At 45.8% G+C, this 15,237-nt stretch overlaps 1 protein-coding gene across 6 annotated transcripts in view; it reads right to left on the bottom strand.

The window, feature by feature from the left end:
* Positions 1-14,771, bottom strand: part of CLEC16A (C-type lectin domain containing 16A) — a 429,136-nt gene extending 414,365 nt beyond the window's left edge. For all 6 annotated transcript variants that reach the window (XM_075317924.1, XM_075317919.1, XM_075317920.1 and 3 more), the window contains exons 1-3: positions 14,612-14,771; positions 696-824; positions 151-284 (exon numbers count right to left, since the gene is read on the bottom strand). In XM_075317924.1, the coding sequence (XP_075174039.1) occupies positions 151-284; positions 696-824; positions 14,612-14,688 (340 nt within the window). In that variant the 5' untranslated portion in view covers positions 14,689-14,771. The remainder of the gene's footprint in view (positions 1-150; positions 285-695; positions 825-14,611) is intronic.
* Positions 14,772-15,237: the final 466 nt, after the last annotated feature.

Below are 15,237 nucleotides of genomic sequence, written 5' to 3'. Positions count from 1 at the left end.
TGTAAACTAATAAAATGAAAATTTTATAAACGAAACATTAGGCATATGCTGTCACAATTTTGAATTTTGTATACCCCTCACAAAAAATGTTCTTCTTACAGGCAGTACAATTGCTCTACATGATATTCCATTCGGATAATAGTAGCTTACATAAAGATGTTTCATGATTTATGTTCTCAAACAACATGTTCAGCGTCTGTAGAAGCTGCCCGCACACGTAACGGCCGGACTTTTGCCGCAGAATGTTCAAGAAGAAGACGAACATGTTTTTCTCCAGGAAGAAGCTGCAAATAAAGGTTTACAAATGAGTAAATTGTAGTGTGAATGCAAGCTAAATGGTGCTCAGGTCACGGTGGTATGCATTGTGATTAACACTTACTTATTCGTAGTATGTGCTATGAAAAAGATGAGCAGCAAGTGAAGAAAAACGCAAATACAGTAGTACCTATAGGTCAGAGAGTGTGAGAGGAGCCTGCATTGATAGCATACAGTATGTCTAAATCAGAACACCTCTATAATGGGAAGTGGTTTGCTCAAACGTGTCCAAAAGACTACTCTTTTGGCCTCCCACGCTAGTAGCTCACGGTTTGCAAATATTAAATTATAATGTAAAATAAAAAAAAATGACAGTAAAACGGTTTCTGAAAAAAAAAAAAAAAGTGGAGGCGTCCACCACACAGACACAGTGCACTTACTCAAACACGGAGCTGTCATTCTGATCTCCCCAGATAAGGATCTCGGTGATGGAACGGATGGTCTCCACCAGAAGATTGCGGTTGAGGTCAGTGACTGTAGTGTTCTTGGTTAAAACATGATACATGTACCTAGAAAACAAAAAAAATAGAACAGTTAGTAAGTTGGGAACCATCAGACATGTAAAGTCATCTGTAGCATCTCCATGTTTTATGACCACTTCACGTTGAGTTTGGACAGTCCATGGGGGTCCATTCACCTGGCAGAGACTGAGAGTGTCCTCAAGGCCTCCGTAGTGCCGGCAGCGCAGTACATGGTATCTCCGTATACTGTATGAACTCCTGCACAGAAGGAGGCACATACCAGCATACAGCTACTACATTCTCATTTTTTTCCTCTTTTTTTAATTACTTGGGCTACCGAAACCATTTTTCAGTCTTTTTTCCATGAAATTTTGTATTTCTTATATGTGTTTTTGGTATTTATCAGGATATCACCTCCTTGTTTGTCATGCAATGTAGCTAATAAGTGTGTAATATCCACACAGTTAGGAATCAACTTTCCTAGCCAGTTCAAGTGGATGTGACTGCAAGTATGCAATTTGTCTAAGTGGGCATACTCGCAGTCACGTGCCCATAACTTCTCACCCACTTTTTACAATGTTCTATTGACAAAATTGGAAAAGAATGTAGCCATTATGTGACAACTATGCAGATTGGTCACTTGAGACAAATTGCAGACTGACTCATGTCTACTCATGTCTACTCAAACTCAAACTACAAACTTATCTGTGTGTATAATACACATTGCTAGTAATCAGAAAGCTACAAAGCCAAAAGTTTGCAATGGTGTGGAAAATCTCTTCAAACAGGTTGTCCACCTTTGGGACAATGTTTTATTCCTATTTAAGGGCATGTACTTTTGTGTTAATTCATTTTTGTAAGTGTTTCATTTAACATTTTCCACCATATGCCTCCACCATAACCCGTGTTGCACTGTTTATTACTAGCTGCAGAACAAATTAAAGATTATTTGGCTGCAGTTTTTTTTCCATTCAGTTTAGGAGCAACAATGTGGGGGCAGAGAGCCTGATTCCAGAGATATGCTGCTTATTAGACTTTTTGTGCTCTAGTTTCACTACAATGTTTTATCAGCAGGAGATTATCACTGAATGGATGTCTCATGCAGGCCAGTCAGGCTAATCTGTGTAACCCCACCCCCACCACAGATTACTGTGTTGATTAGCAACTTGCTGACAATGCGCAATCTGGCAATCAGGGTTGTGTGCAGGGTTATACAGAGTTCAGCAGTTTTTTTTATTTTTTTTTTTAAATTCTTTATTTATTTAGATTAGTTGGAATCAACATAAACATAATAAACAATCCAAGGGCCTAACGGCCCAAGTACATCAAGATGAGTGTAAGATTCCAAATATTGAAAATATTGAAATAAAAAAGGTAAACAATAGACCTAATAGAAAGGCAACTAGAATTTAAACAGACTATCAGACGTGATAGCCTAAAGCAAATCAGAAGAGAAAGAAAAAAGAAAAAAGGAAGAAGAAAAGACCAGAACAGGGGGTATAGAAGAAAGGGAGGGGGGGGTGGGAAGGGGAGGTAGGGTAAACAAGGCAAGGCAACACACCATCTCTCCGAACCCAAGCCAAGCGCCACTCCAGACCTACAAATGACGCCCCACCATTGGACCCTGCGCAATCCCCCACCAGGTTTCGGTACTCCACTGTTTGTTGGAAGTCCATCCACTCTCTCCAAGTGGCCCAGAATTTTGTGTAGGAGTCATGCACAGAAGAGGTTAGGTCCTCCATGTGCATGAGTTCATTGGATCTGGCGCTTGAGAGTCCTAGGCGGAAGCTCACTGAAAAAATGTGCGAGTTGCAAACATCTCCACTGTCCAAGCGGAGCTGGGGTCTGTCTAGCAGCCAACATGGATACTGAGGGCCAAACCACATCGTCCCCAAAGTCCTCCGCCCAATCTAACCCATTATGCACTCAGATTTGAAATATGGGGTTAGTTTTACTTGGCTCGAAAGAAGGATGGCTCAGGATAGGGGTCATTCTAGAATGGGAGGGGATCAATCCCGCACGAACCGAGGCCGTATCACAATATGTTACTGTTGGGCCAATGGTCGGGTGTGCCCTCAACAGCACTGGAACCTCAGAGAGTACCCACGGCAGTTTATTTAACGGTATGGGGGAGAAGGACTGCTCTAACTGCACCCACACCTTCTGCGTACCGTTCCTGCACCAATCTACAATTCTGGTAAGGTGTCCTGCCAAGTGATAGAGTCTCACATCAGGCAAGCCGATGCCCCCTCTGTGTTTGGGTCTCGACAGGATTGTTCGTCGTATGCGTGCTGACCTCCCTGCCCATATAAAAGAGGACTGGACCGATTCAAGTGCCTTAAAGAAGGCAGAAGGAATCTTAACTGGGAGCGCTTGTAACACGTACAAGATCCTAGGCAAAATGTTCATTTTGTAGATTTGGCATCTACCAAACCAGGAGAAAAGTCTTCCCCCATCGGTCACAGTCCCTCCTAATTGAGGCAAGCAAGGTAGGAAAATTATTTTGGTATAGGAGACGGAGGTCACTAGTGAGATGTATCCCCAAGTAGCTGAGAGACTGGGCTGCCCACCTGAAGCTAAAGGAAGACTTAAACTCCTCCACCTCCTTAGGACAAAGGTTTATATTCAACGCTTCAGACTTTGAGAAGTTAATTTTGAAATTGGACCTGAAATTCTCTCACCAAGTTAGGGAGGGATATTCTGGGCGCGGATATAAAAAAACAAAAGATCATCCGCATATGCAGCTACTTTATGTATTGTCTGGCGGACCGCTATGCCCGCGATGTCACTATTAGCTCGTATGTGTCTGAGGAAGAGTTCCAGAGTCAGGATGAATATCAATGGGGATAACGGGCACCCTTGGCGGGTGCCGTTTGAGATATTAAATGAGTCCGAGAGGATCCCAATCACCCGTACCCTAGCTGAAGGGGCCGAGTAGAGAGACAATATCCATCTCAACATTCCATTCCCCAACCCCAGACTCCTGAGCGTGGCCTCCATAAATGTCCAGTCTACTCTGTCAAACGCCTTTTCGGCGTCGGTCGAGAGCAGCATGGACGGAATGCCCCTTAATTTAGCCTTATACATTAGGTTGATGGCCTTGATGGTGTTATCGCGTGCCTCGCGCCCCGCCATGAACCCTGCTTGGTCTGGATGGATAATCTTTGGGAGCAAAGGTGCCAATCTGCTTGCGAGCTCAGCATTCTAACCACTGCTACATCTACAGCAGAGAAAACAGGGACTCTATCGAAATTGCACTGAGCAATTCAGCAAGTGATACATCACTAGAAGAAAAAAAAACAAAAACAAATTGGACATAATTTCACACAAAACCCCAAAAATGGGCCCCTTAACTTAAGGTATTTGACTGCTGCTGCGGTGTTCTTTTCTTTGTAGGCCTCATTCAATTTTTGATAAACAGTAGAATAATGTGCTTTACTAAAAAGCTCCACCTTGGTCTCATCTGTCCACAAAACACTTTTCCCAGAAGGATTTTGGTTACTCACGTACATTTTGGCGAACTGTAGTCTATTTTTTTTTTTAAGGTCTCGGTGTCAGCAGTGGGGTCCTCCTGGGTCTCCTGCCATAGGGTTTCATTTAATTCAAATGTCAATGGATAGTTCACGCTGCCACCGATACACCTTTAGCCTGCCGGACAGCTTGAATATCTTTGGTACTTTACTGGTGGTCCTTATACACCATCCGGATTATTTGTTTCAACCTTTCATCAATTTTTCTCTGTCGTCCACATCCAGGGAGTTTAGCGACAGTTCCATGTATTGTAAACTTCTTAATTGTGTTGCGTACCGTGGACAAAGAAAATCAAGATCATCTCTGGAGATGTATTTGTTACCTTGAGATTGTTGATATTTTTCAACAATTCCAGTTCTCTTGTCTTCTGCTCTCCATGCCTAGTGTGACACACACACAATGTATAGATTGGGTCAACTTCTCCCTTTTTTTATCTGGTTTTAGGTGTGCTTTTCATATTACCCACATCTCTTACTTACCACAGGTAAGCTTGAATGAGCATCACATGCTTGAAAAAATTAATTACCTACAATTTTGAAAAGGTGCAAACAATTGTGTCTGGCCTATTTGTCTGGTTTTGTGTGAAAATTATGTCCAATTTTCCTTTTTTTCTCTAGGCACTAATTGGGCAGTTAGGGCCTCCACCCACACGTAGCCAGCTATAAACAGTTTACTTCCACGGGTGGGTTTTTTCTTTATTTGCTGCACACTACATCCAATCACGCTATTGTTACCCCCAGTGTGAGCCGCTCAAAACACTGCAAGTGGCTCGCACAGAGTATACCCGAGCACAGCGATGCTCAAGCGAGTGGCTTGTGTACGTAAATCACTCAAACTTCGAACTTCAATATTTTTGTAAAGTCTGTGTTAGTTAAGAACAATAAACACAGAACTTCGGGTTCACTCATCTCTAAAGTACTCGTGGAAGTTCGGGTTTGCCAGGCACAGCCAAGCTTCACCTGAACTTGATCTCTGAGTCCGAAACCCATACAAGACACTGATTGGGCAGTTGGGCTTTCCACAGACATACAGCCAGCCATAAACAGAGCACTTCTGGGGAAGGGAGGGCGAGGGTTGTTGTTTTTATTTATTTTTAAACATAGCATTTGAAAAAGTTGTTTTTACCCCCCAGTGAGCGACATTAGGAGACTGCAAGCAGCTCTCACTGGCAAAGCACTGAGCCTATCAGAGCACTCCAATACTCGATCAAGTCAATAGCTTACAAATAGTATCCAAACTCGAACACGGATTTATTTATTTTTATTTATTTTTTTTTTTAAAGACCTATTCAAGTCCGAGACCCAGACCATCAGCTGGTTGGCATGAACCCCGAACTCCAGTTACTGGCTGTATAGGAGTTATTACTGGCTGTAAGGGTAATAAAATATGCCCACGTGCTCCTCTAAAAGGTAGGACATCAAGATCAGATTGGTGATTGTGAATAGCTACACTGCAGTACTTAAAAGGGAACCCGTCACTAGACTTGGGGCCTATAAGCTGCGGCCACCACCACTGGGCTCTTATATACAGCATTCTAACAAGCTGCATATAAGAGCCCAGGCCACTGTGTTGAACGTGAAAATGACTTTATAATACTCACCTAAATGGTCGCTGCAGTGGAGTTGGGTCATGTGGGCGTCTGCGTTCTCTGGTGCCTCCTGTTTCGACCATTTTCTTCGTTCCTCTGAAGCCTGTGAGCATGACGTGTCCTACTTCATACACACTCACCAGTCCCGCGCATGTGCACTAGAATACTTTGGGCTGCCCTGCTCAGGGCAGCTCAAAGTGCGCCTGAGCAGGACTTCAATGCCGGCGAGTGTAAATGACGTAAGACGCGTCATGCACCCCGACTTCAGAAGAAGGACGACAAAGATGGCTGAAAGAGGAGGCACCAGCACCGGAGAACGGAGATGCCCATATGACCCAACTCCACCGCAGCAACCGTTTAGGTAAGTATTACAAAGTGATTTTTATGATCTACACAGCGGCTTGGACTCTTATATACAGTATTTTAGAATGCTGTATATAAGAGCTCAGTGGTGGTGGCCGCAGCTTATAGGTCCCCAATCTGCTGACAGGTTCCCTCTGAGAATGGCAATACCCACTATACAGAGGCAAGCAGCAAAAAGCTGATCGCTGTGGGTGCCAGGTACTGAACTCTCATGGATTTGATAATAATAATCTAGTCTAAGGGCTTGTGCACATGACCGTATTTTTGGCCGGAGTACGATCTGCCAAAACAATGTTATTATAGGAGGTGGGCACATGATAGATATGTAAAGAAACAAAACAAAAAAAAAAAACAACAAAAAAACACATCCCAGCATCTTCGAGTTGAATCAGATTGTCATATCACACTCGGCCATGCAAGTAAATGAGTCCATGGAAAACATCGGACTGCACTCGGACAACATCAGATTTTTAAGACGTAACAGAATGGAAAAGATGGATACATTTTTTTTTTCCTAATCCGAGAAAATCAGATCACAATATAAGCAAACTGTGATTGGAGTTACATGACAGTGCGATTCAAGTAATCAGCCCAGATATTTCGGATGAGAGAATATATGCTGCTGTGACCCTAGCCTAATGCTATCAGTAGTCTACCATTAATTTTTTCTCCCCATGAACCTGTGTATGTAGTGTACCACCATCTCCTATCTTTCTCAGTGATGTCACCATTCTTCAGACTCTCCGGTTCGCACTATACATGAGCCCGATGTCTCCTTTACAATTTAAGTCTATGGTGCCTCTCTCTGACACTCTATAGACTTAAGGGTGCTTTACACGCTGCGACATCGCTAGCGATTGCTAGCGATGTCGTGCGTGATAGCACCCGCCCCCGTCGGTGGGATATGTGGTGATCGCTGCCGTAGCGAACATTATCGCTACGGCAGCGTCACACGCACATACCTTGTCAGCGACGTCGTTGTGACCGCCGAACAATCCCTCCCTCAAGGGGGAGGTGCGTTTGGCGTCATAGCGACGTCACTAAGCGGCCGACCAATAGAAGCGGAGGGGCGGAGATGAGCGGGATGTAACATCCCGCCTACCTCCTTCCTTCCTCATTGCCGGAGAACGCAGTTAAGGAGATGTTTGTCGCTCCTGCGGTGTCACACATAGCGATGTGTGATGCCGCAGGAACGACGAACAACATCGTACCTGTGGCAGCAGCGATATTAAGGAAAGGAGCGACGTGTCAACGATCACCATTTTTGAACGATTTTCCGATCGTTGATCGTCGCTCCTTGGTGTCACATGCTGCGATGTCGCTACCGGATGTGTGTCACTAATGATGTGACCCCGACAATATATCGGTAGCGATGTCGCAGCGTGTAAAGCACCCTTTAGGCTATGTCCACACACTGCATCTTTTTTTAACCACAAAGAGGCAGCGTTTTTGGCCCCCAAAAAAACGCACCCGAAGCAAAAACGCATAAAAAACGCATACGCGTTTTTACCCAAAGCGTTTTTTAAGTCAAATCTATTGACTGGAAGACTCAAAAATGCTGGATAAAAAAAACGCCAAAAGAATTGACATGCTGCATCTTCAAAAACGCAGCCCAGATGCTGTCAACAAAAGATGCCCAGTGTAGATAGCAAAATAGAAATTTCATAGACTTTGCTGGGAGAAGGAAATGCATGCATTTAGATGCATCTCTGAGACCTAAAAAATGCAACAAAAATGCAGTAAATGATGCAGTGTGTGAACTTAGCCTTAGGCTATGTGCGCACGTCGCGTAAAAACATGCAGTTACGCTGCGCTTTGTAGCACAGCGTAACTGCATGCGTCCTGCGTCCCCTGCACCGTCTATGGAGACTGTGCAGGGGCTGTGCGCACGTGGCGTTTAAGAGCGCAGCGCTTCGGCTACTGCCGAAGCGCTGCGCAAAAAGAAGTGACATGTCACTTCTTTCCTGCGCTTTGCCGGCAGCTCCTGCACGGTCTATGGCAGGAGCTGCAGGCAGAGCGCATGGAATCGGCGCTCACTACGGACATTTCTGCAGCGATCTAAAGCGCACATGTGCTCTTCAGATCGCTGCAGAAATTTCTGCAGGGCTTGTACGCAACGTGCGCACATAGCCTTACTTTGTAAAAGCCACTTCAGAGCACAGTGTGACCAGGAGATATAACTATATAGCCCAGATGTGATATCAACCTATTCTTCTAATTCATGCGCATAACATGTAAAGACACCATATAAGATACACTCATCAGAGACAGTCCGGTCTAGTAGCAGAGCAAGAAGTCATCAGAAAAGGTGGGTTTCACATACGTGTTCTATCCATATTGTTCACCGATAGATCATGCACTCATTATAGTCTATGGAGCTATTCACAATTGTGATGGGGGGGGGGGGGGGGGGTTGTGAACCAAAAGTTTGCAAAAAAAGAAACAAAACGTAAGGCAACTATCTTTTCATCAATGTAATAGATCAAACTTACACATTTACATCCATGGGCCTATTAAAAAATGGACAGCATATGGATGTCTTCCAAGGGCTGTCAAGTCTTTAACAGAGTAATGGGTTGGAGGATGTCACACGGATTATAAGAATGGGGAGTGTGAGGATATTCTGAGAGATTATGAGAATTATGACCACCCGAGGCCTATTCACAAAGGAACAAGGTAACTGATCCATCTGTATGTCTGTTTGTAACCATATCTGATCAGTAACTGTACTTCTGACATAAATATTCTGTAAAGGCCACTTCACACATAACGAGATCGAAATAGTAGCTACATCACAGTTCCTGTGACGAAACAACGACTTCATCAGCAATCTCGTTATGTTTGACACGTACGAACGATCCGCCCCCTGCTGTGAGATCGTTGGTCGTTGCTGAATGTCCTGGGCCATTTTTGGCTCGTTGGAGTTTTGCTGGGCAGGATGGATCTGTATGTTTGACACCTACCAACGATCTCGTTAACGACCTAGATGAGAACTTAAAGTGTGACATGTAGGCATGAAGTTGCGTCACCTTTTTCCTCACCCCCTCTGCACCGATTGGTTGGCGCTGAGAACAGTACTGCGTTCTGATTGGGTATCGCTTCATGCTTTGTTCCTTTTTGAGCCTTGCTTTGAGGCTAGAACCTGCGACTACACCCGGATTCATTCGTATTTTGTTCCCGATTGCTTGCTTACTTTTCGGACAAAGGAAGAAGCGATACAAAGTTGCCCTCCAGGCTGGCCGCCTAATCAGAACGCAGTATTGGCCACCCATCGGAGCAGAGTGATGTGGAAAAGGTGGAAAAGGCGACGCATATGCATGCCTACCTGGCTTACAGCGTCAAACATTACGCCCCTATTCGAGGTCGGAATCGTTACATAGCTGCTGTATAACAGGGTCCCAACGACCAACGAGATCGTTATACAGGTCGCTGCATCGTTACTAAAGTCGTTGGGAAAATGACTGTGTGACATCTCACCAATGATTTCACCAATGATATAACAACGATCAGGAAACTGACGCAGTAATGATCTAGTTATGTGTGATTGGACCTTTAATCGCATCTTTTATGTATATAGTGTATTATCTACTGTGCCCTGAAGGTGATTAAATATATATAATTTAATCTTTGGCTGCTCTTTTATCTCGATTCCCGAAACATGTCTGTGAGCTCAGCTTAGTTTTACATGCTACCTGGTGTGCGGTCTACTCTGTTCCCCTTCCCGTGCCTCCCTGGCCTGCGGGGACAGGAGGTGTCAATGCTGCATTGTGCCAAGCGGACCTTACGTACTCCTTGGGGGCGCGTAACGTCGCGGGTTGGTGGAAGTAACTAGGTCGGACCATGTGGCTCCGATGTATTAAAGACGGCAGGGTGGGGCTGTGAGGTGTGGTTTCATGACAGATTGACAGGGTTGCGACCGAGCAGAGGGAAGTCCGAGTGACTTCCACCCCCCCCCCCTCCCCGACATGGTCCATGACAGGAAGCAAAACCAAAAATGGATGAAAATTTAAAACAATGCACTGAGGATATAGACAGTTGTTTCTGTACAAGAGAGAGAATAAGAGCTGAAGCGCAGATTTTGGAGGGCTTATCCCTGTAATGAGGCGGCTCCCATCCATCATCATAACTGCGGAGTTGGCCTCACGTGGTGTACTGTTGTATTTTCCAAGCTCCTCGAGTGTTTGCATTACCTGTAGACGGCTACTTCATGTCACAGTAAAATTCTGGCAGTGACGTGTCCGGGTGTCGCTGACTCCTATGACTGTGACTCACCAAAATGGGCTCATAGTAAATTATAATTAAGGGGAATGATGAATGAATGAATGATGTTAAGAATGTTCCAAAAACAAGGGAATGAATCACCCGGAGAGCAAAATGTGAATACGATTTCTAAAAACCAATTACTTCTCACAACTGAGTTTTGTTACAATTGCTTCCACTCTAGGACAACTCTCTCCTGAAGGTTTGCTACAATGTATTGGAAGTTAAATATCAAAGTCTGAAGTCCTGGCTGTTTAGATCACAAGGGATTGATACAATTGTAGCAAACCCTCCGCTGCCAGAAGCAATTGGCTTGTACAGGTTTTCATCTTCTGGAGGTAAAAAAGAATTGTATATATCAGAAAGAAACACAAAAGGTTTATCTGCTTCCATCAATGAGGCTTAAGAATACAATGAAGCTCAGAGGCTCAGGGCTTTCTGGGCACTTGGTATCAGGGACAATAAGTGCAAGCAGATTGTATGTTCTTCCCACCCTCAAAGATTAAACTAAGTACATTGGTTGGCTCTGAGCCCCTCTGGAGACAGGGGCTGACCTGAGCCGTGGCCCTGCAGAAATACTGCTAAACACAGGCCTTATACTTACTTATACTGGAGGATTTCTGCCTTTATTCATTACACATATTTTATCAGGCACAGAGTAATGATCAGAGGTAAGCAGCCACCTTAGGCTACTTTCACACTTGTGTTGAACGGTATCCGTTGCATTGCGTTGTGTGACGAATGTAACGGATGCGTTGCATATAGTGGCACAACGGATCGTACAAAAGAACGCAATCCGTTATAGTTTTTTTTTCTTGACTTTACACATCTGAGCATGCGCAGTTGTGTAAAGACGGTTGCGTTAACTGAATCCGTCAAATGACGGATTCTAACAGAGTCCGCCACCATAGGCGTCCATTATAAAAACAACGGACGCCAACGGAATCCTGCAGGTTGCGTTTTTATGACACTCCGCCAAGCGCAGAAAAACACTACATACAGTGTTCCATCCGCCAGGCAGATGCAATCCAGCGTCGGCTAACGGATGCAACGCAAGGTCATCCGTTGCTATCCGTGGCTAATAGAAGTCTACGAGAAATCAAACGGTTTCCTGCAACGGTTACCATAATTCCTCAAGGCAGAGGATAAAGTATGCTGTTCAACGCAAGTGTGAAACTAGCCTTACAGGAGCCACTAGTTACAGGGAGACAGCTACTGAAAGTGGACAAGCTCTTTAAGGCCACGTGCACACTGAGTATTTGGTGAGTTTTTGAGTACTTTTAAGTCAAAACCAGAAATGGAACAATCAGAGGAAACGTAGAATAGAAACAGGTGACAGCTTTGTATATTTCTATGAAGCGGTCACGCTCAGGTCTGGAGACACGCGGCCAGTCCGTGCATTGAGATCCGAGATTGGACTGATGATCATAGACGTCTGAAGGAGACTAATAAAACCCCCATTCTCAGCCAGGATCTTATATGTGTGAATATATCTAAGGGGATTACAGATGTGAACACATCAAAAGCCTTGTTCACACGTGCTTCAGCGGCGTCAATACAGAATTCATGACTTTGGGGGGCACAAATAGAGCTGAGTACGGTTACATTTCTTCTGTCAAAACGATGGACATCTCAGTGACATCGAAAAAAACCCATTCTGAGCGAATAGGGCCCGTCAGGCATGGCCCATGGATCCAACACTTCCACAACTGAGAAGCTAACAGATTATCTAAGACTTTACATTGATGGCCTATCATTAGGAAAGCTCATCCATATCTGATCGGTGGGGTTGCGACACTCGGTTTCCCCCGCCAGTCAGCTGATCTCAGTGGCCTGAAGTGCTAAATTACAGAACATCCATCACCTGCACGGCGGATGCAGCCATGTACTGCAAAACCGCCCCCTACTGCTCGGCCAGGGTCACGGGTGTCGCACCCTCACCAAGTAGATAAGGCCATGTGCACACATTGAGTATTTGGGTAGTATGTTACCTCGTATTTCTAAGCCAAATACTGAATGTGTGCACAATGCCTACAGATAGGCCATCAATGTAAAAGTCCCAGATAACCCTGTAAATTAGTTTGGAGTCTGTTCCCATCCAAGATCCCAATACAGAACTGACTCAGATCAGATGCAACTGACCCGAATAGCTCTTTAAATAGTTCCAAAATTATATATATATATATATATCTATATATATATATATACACATACATACACACACACACACACTACACAGTGATATATATAAGTAAGAACAAATATCGTACTGTTTACTGTGACAAACTCCTATAAAGGCTTATATGTTTCCATGGTAACAGACAACAAACAAACCCAGTGTAGTCTGATTCCTTTTCCATTGCCACTATAAGACCTCAATTAATTAGCAAGTTGGCACAGATATAAAGCAACGTGACTGCAGGGGCCAACTACATTGGGTTTGTGGTCTGTAACCATGGTAACATATAGGCCAGTGTTGGAGCTGTGCGCAGAATCTACTGGTAATCCAATTTCTATTTTTGGCAGAATAAAGGAACGTTCCTACATAGAAATCAGAACAAGAGTTATCTCCTGGGAAAAGGTTTTAATCTAGACGACCAAATCCTTCTCAGGAGGCCCAAATACTTATACTGTACATCGGCAGGTGGGGATGGCTGACTTTGATCCAGTGTGCACGGTCTTAAAGGAGATGTTTGGTGGAAACAAGCCATCACCTATCTACAGGATAAGTGATAATTTACTCATCAGTGGAGGTCCCACCACCGGGGGCTGCACCGATCGGGAGAATAGGGGACTTTTATACCCTTTAGAACAGACCGGCGGTGCACGTGCCCGACCATGGCCCATTCATGCCTTATGGGGTGTGAGCGCTGCTCTCGGCCTTTTTCACGCAGCCCCATACAGAATGGAGCAGCAGTTGGGCATTTTGCACTGACGCTCTGTTGTAAAGGGGATAAAAGTGTCCCGTTCTCCCAGTCAGTGCGGCCTCTGTGGTAGGATCCCAGCCATCAATATCATCCTCACACTGGAGAAACCCTTTAATATCTGACACAGATCCTGAGTATTACCCTGGATTACAGTGCCAATTCCGTAGGTTGTTTGCTGTGGGAAGAATGCATGATCTTAATGTGGCACTGTCCATGTTGTGACTCAGAGACATGGCATTACAATCAGGATACAGGAGTCTCCTGAGTGACATTTGTAGGGATCCATCCTGAAGACCTGAATTACTGCAGGTTGATAGCTCTGACCCTCCCCTGTAAATGTCAATAGGTTCTGCTCCCCCCCAGTGATGGGATCTATAGAACATAACAGCTGGGTGACCACCTGGGCTTGCAGGTCAGTGACCTATAGGACATGACAGCTTGGTGACCATCTGGGCTCGTAGGTCGGTGACCTATAGGACATGACAGCTCGGTGACCATCTGGGCTCGTAGGTCGGTGACATATAGGGCATGACAGCTGGGGGACCACCTGGGCTCACAGGTCAGTGACCTATAGGATATGACAGCTTGGGGACCACATGGGCTCGCAGGTCAGTGACCTATAGGACATGACAGCTGGGGGGGGGAATCACCTAGGCTCGCAGGTCAGTGACCTATAGGACATGACAGCTGGGGGGGGGGAATCACCTAGGCTCGCAGGTCAGTGACCTATAGGACATGACAGCTGGGTGACCACCTGGGCTCGCAGGTCAGTGACCTACAGGACATGACAGCTGGGTGACCACCTGGGCTCGCAGGTCAGTGACCTACAGGACATGACAGCTGGGGGACCACCTGGGCTTGCAGGTCGGTGACCTATAGGACATGACAGCTGGGGGACCACCTGGGCTCGCAGGTCAGTGACCTACAGGACATGACAGCTGGGGGACCACCTGGGCTCGCAGGTCAGTGACCTACAGGACATGACAGCTGGGGGACCACCTGGGCTTGCAGGTCGGTGACCTATAGGACATGGCACCTGGACCCACAGGTATGGTGTCACCATGTAGAGCGGTGACGTCAGAGCGGCGGGGGTCAGGAGGATTATGGGACAGAGCCGTGAAGTACGTGGTGACCTGCTTGGAGCTGTGACCTCGGCACGCACTTACTTCAGCCGGTCCAGGGAGTGCACACCGGAGGAGGACCGCCCGGAGCCGCTCACCCAGCTCTTCGACCTCCCGAACATTGTCGACTTGTCGTCCCGGTCAGTTCATCCTGCTAAACCCGATACAGGTGACACTCTTCCCTGCCACAACCCCCCTCTGCCGGGGAAAGAGCAGATAAACCACTACGAGCACCGTGCAGGATGCGCTGCTGGGAAATGTAGTTTCACGCCATTTTAGAGCGATGTTCCTCGGCAGAAACACAACTACGAGTCCCGGCATGCACAGCGACATGGACTGACTATTGTGACGCCACCGTGACAGCTGTGGCCGGGAAGTAGAAGCTGCCTTCCTCTCAGCTGCTCGCGGCAGTGCGGGGACTGGACGATCTCCTCAGCCCGGGATCCCCGACACAGAGATCGTACGATCCAGACCCACAGTGACATCGTGTGCGATTTTTGACAATCTAATCGTCTTGGTATTTGGTGATGGATAAACTGCAGCATTGTGCTGAACACAGAAGACCTGCCCAGAGCAGCGCTCCTATACTAGCCACTGATGATGGACTGTTGGGTTTTTTAAAGGGGTTCTCTGATGAAAGCAATATCAGCTATCCACAGCTGATCACTCAC

The sequence above is a fragment of the Anomaloglossus baeobatrachus genome, chromosome 7 (genome assembly GCF_048569485.1).
Source record: "Anomaloglossus baeobatrachus isolate aAnoBae1 chromosome 7, aAnoBae1.hap1, whole genome shotgun sequence".
NCBI lineage: Eukaryota > Metazoa > Chordata > Amphibia > Anura > Aromobatidae > Anomaloglossus > Anomaloglossus baeobatrachus.
The sequence above is the reverse complement of the archived record's forward strand: the minus strand, read 5'-3'. Positions and strand labels throughout refer to the sequence as shown.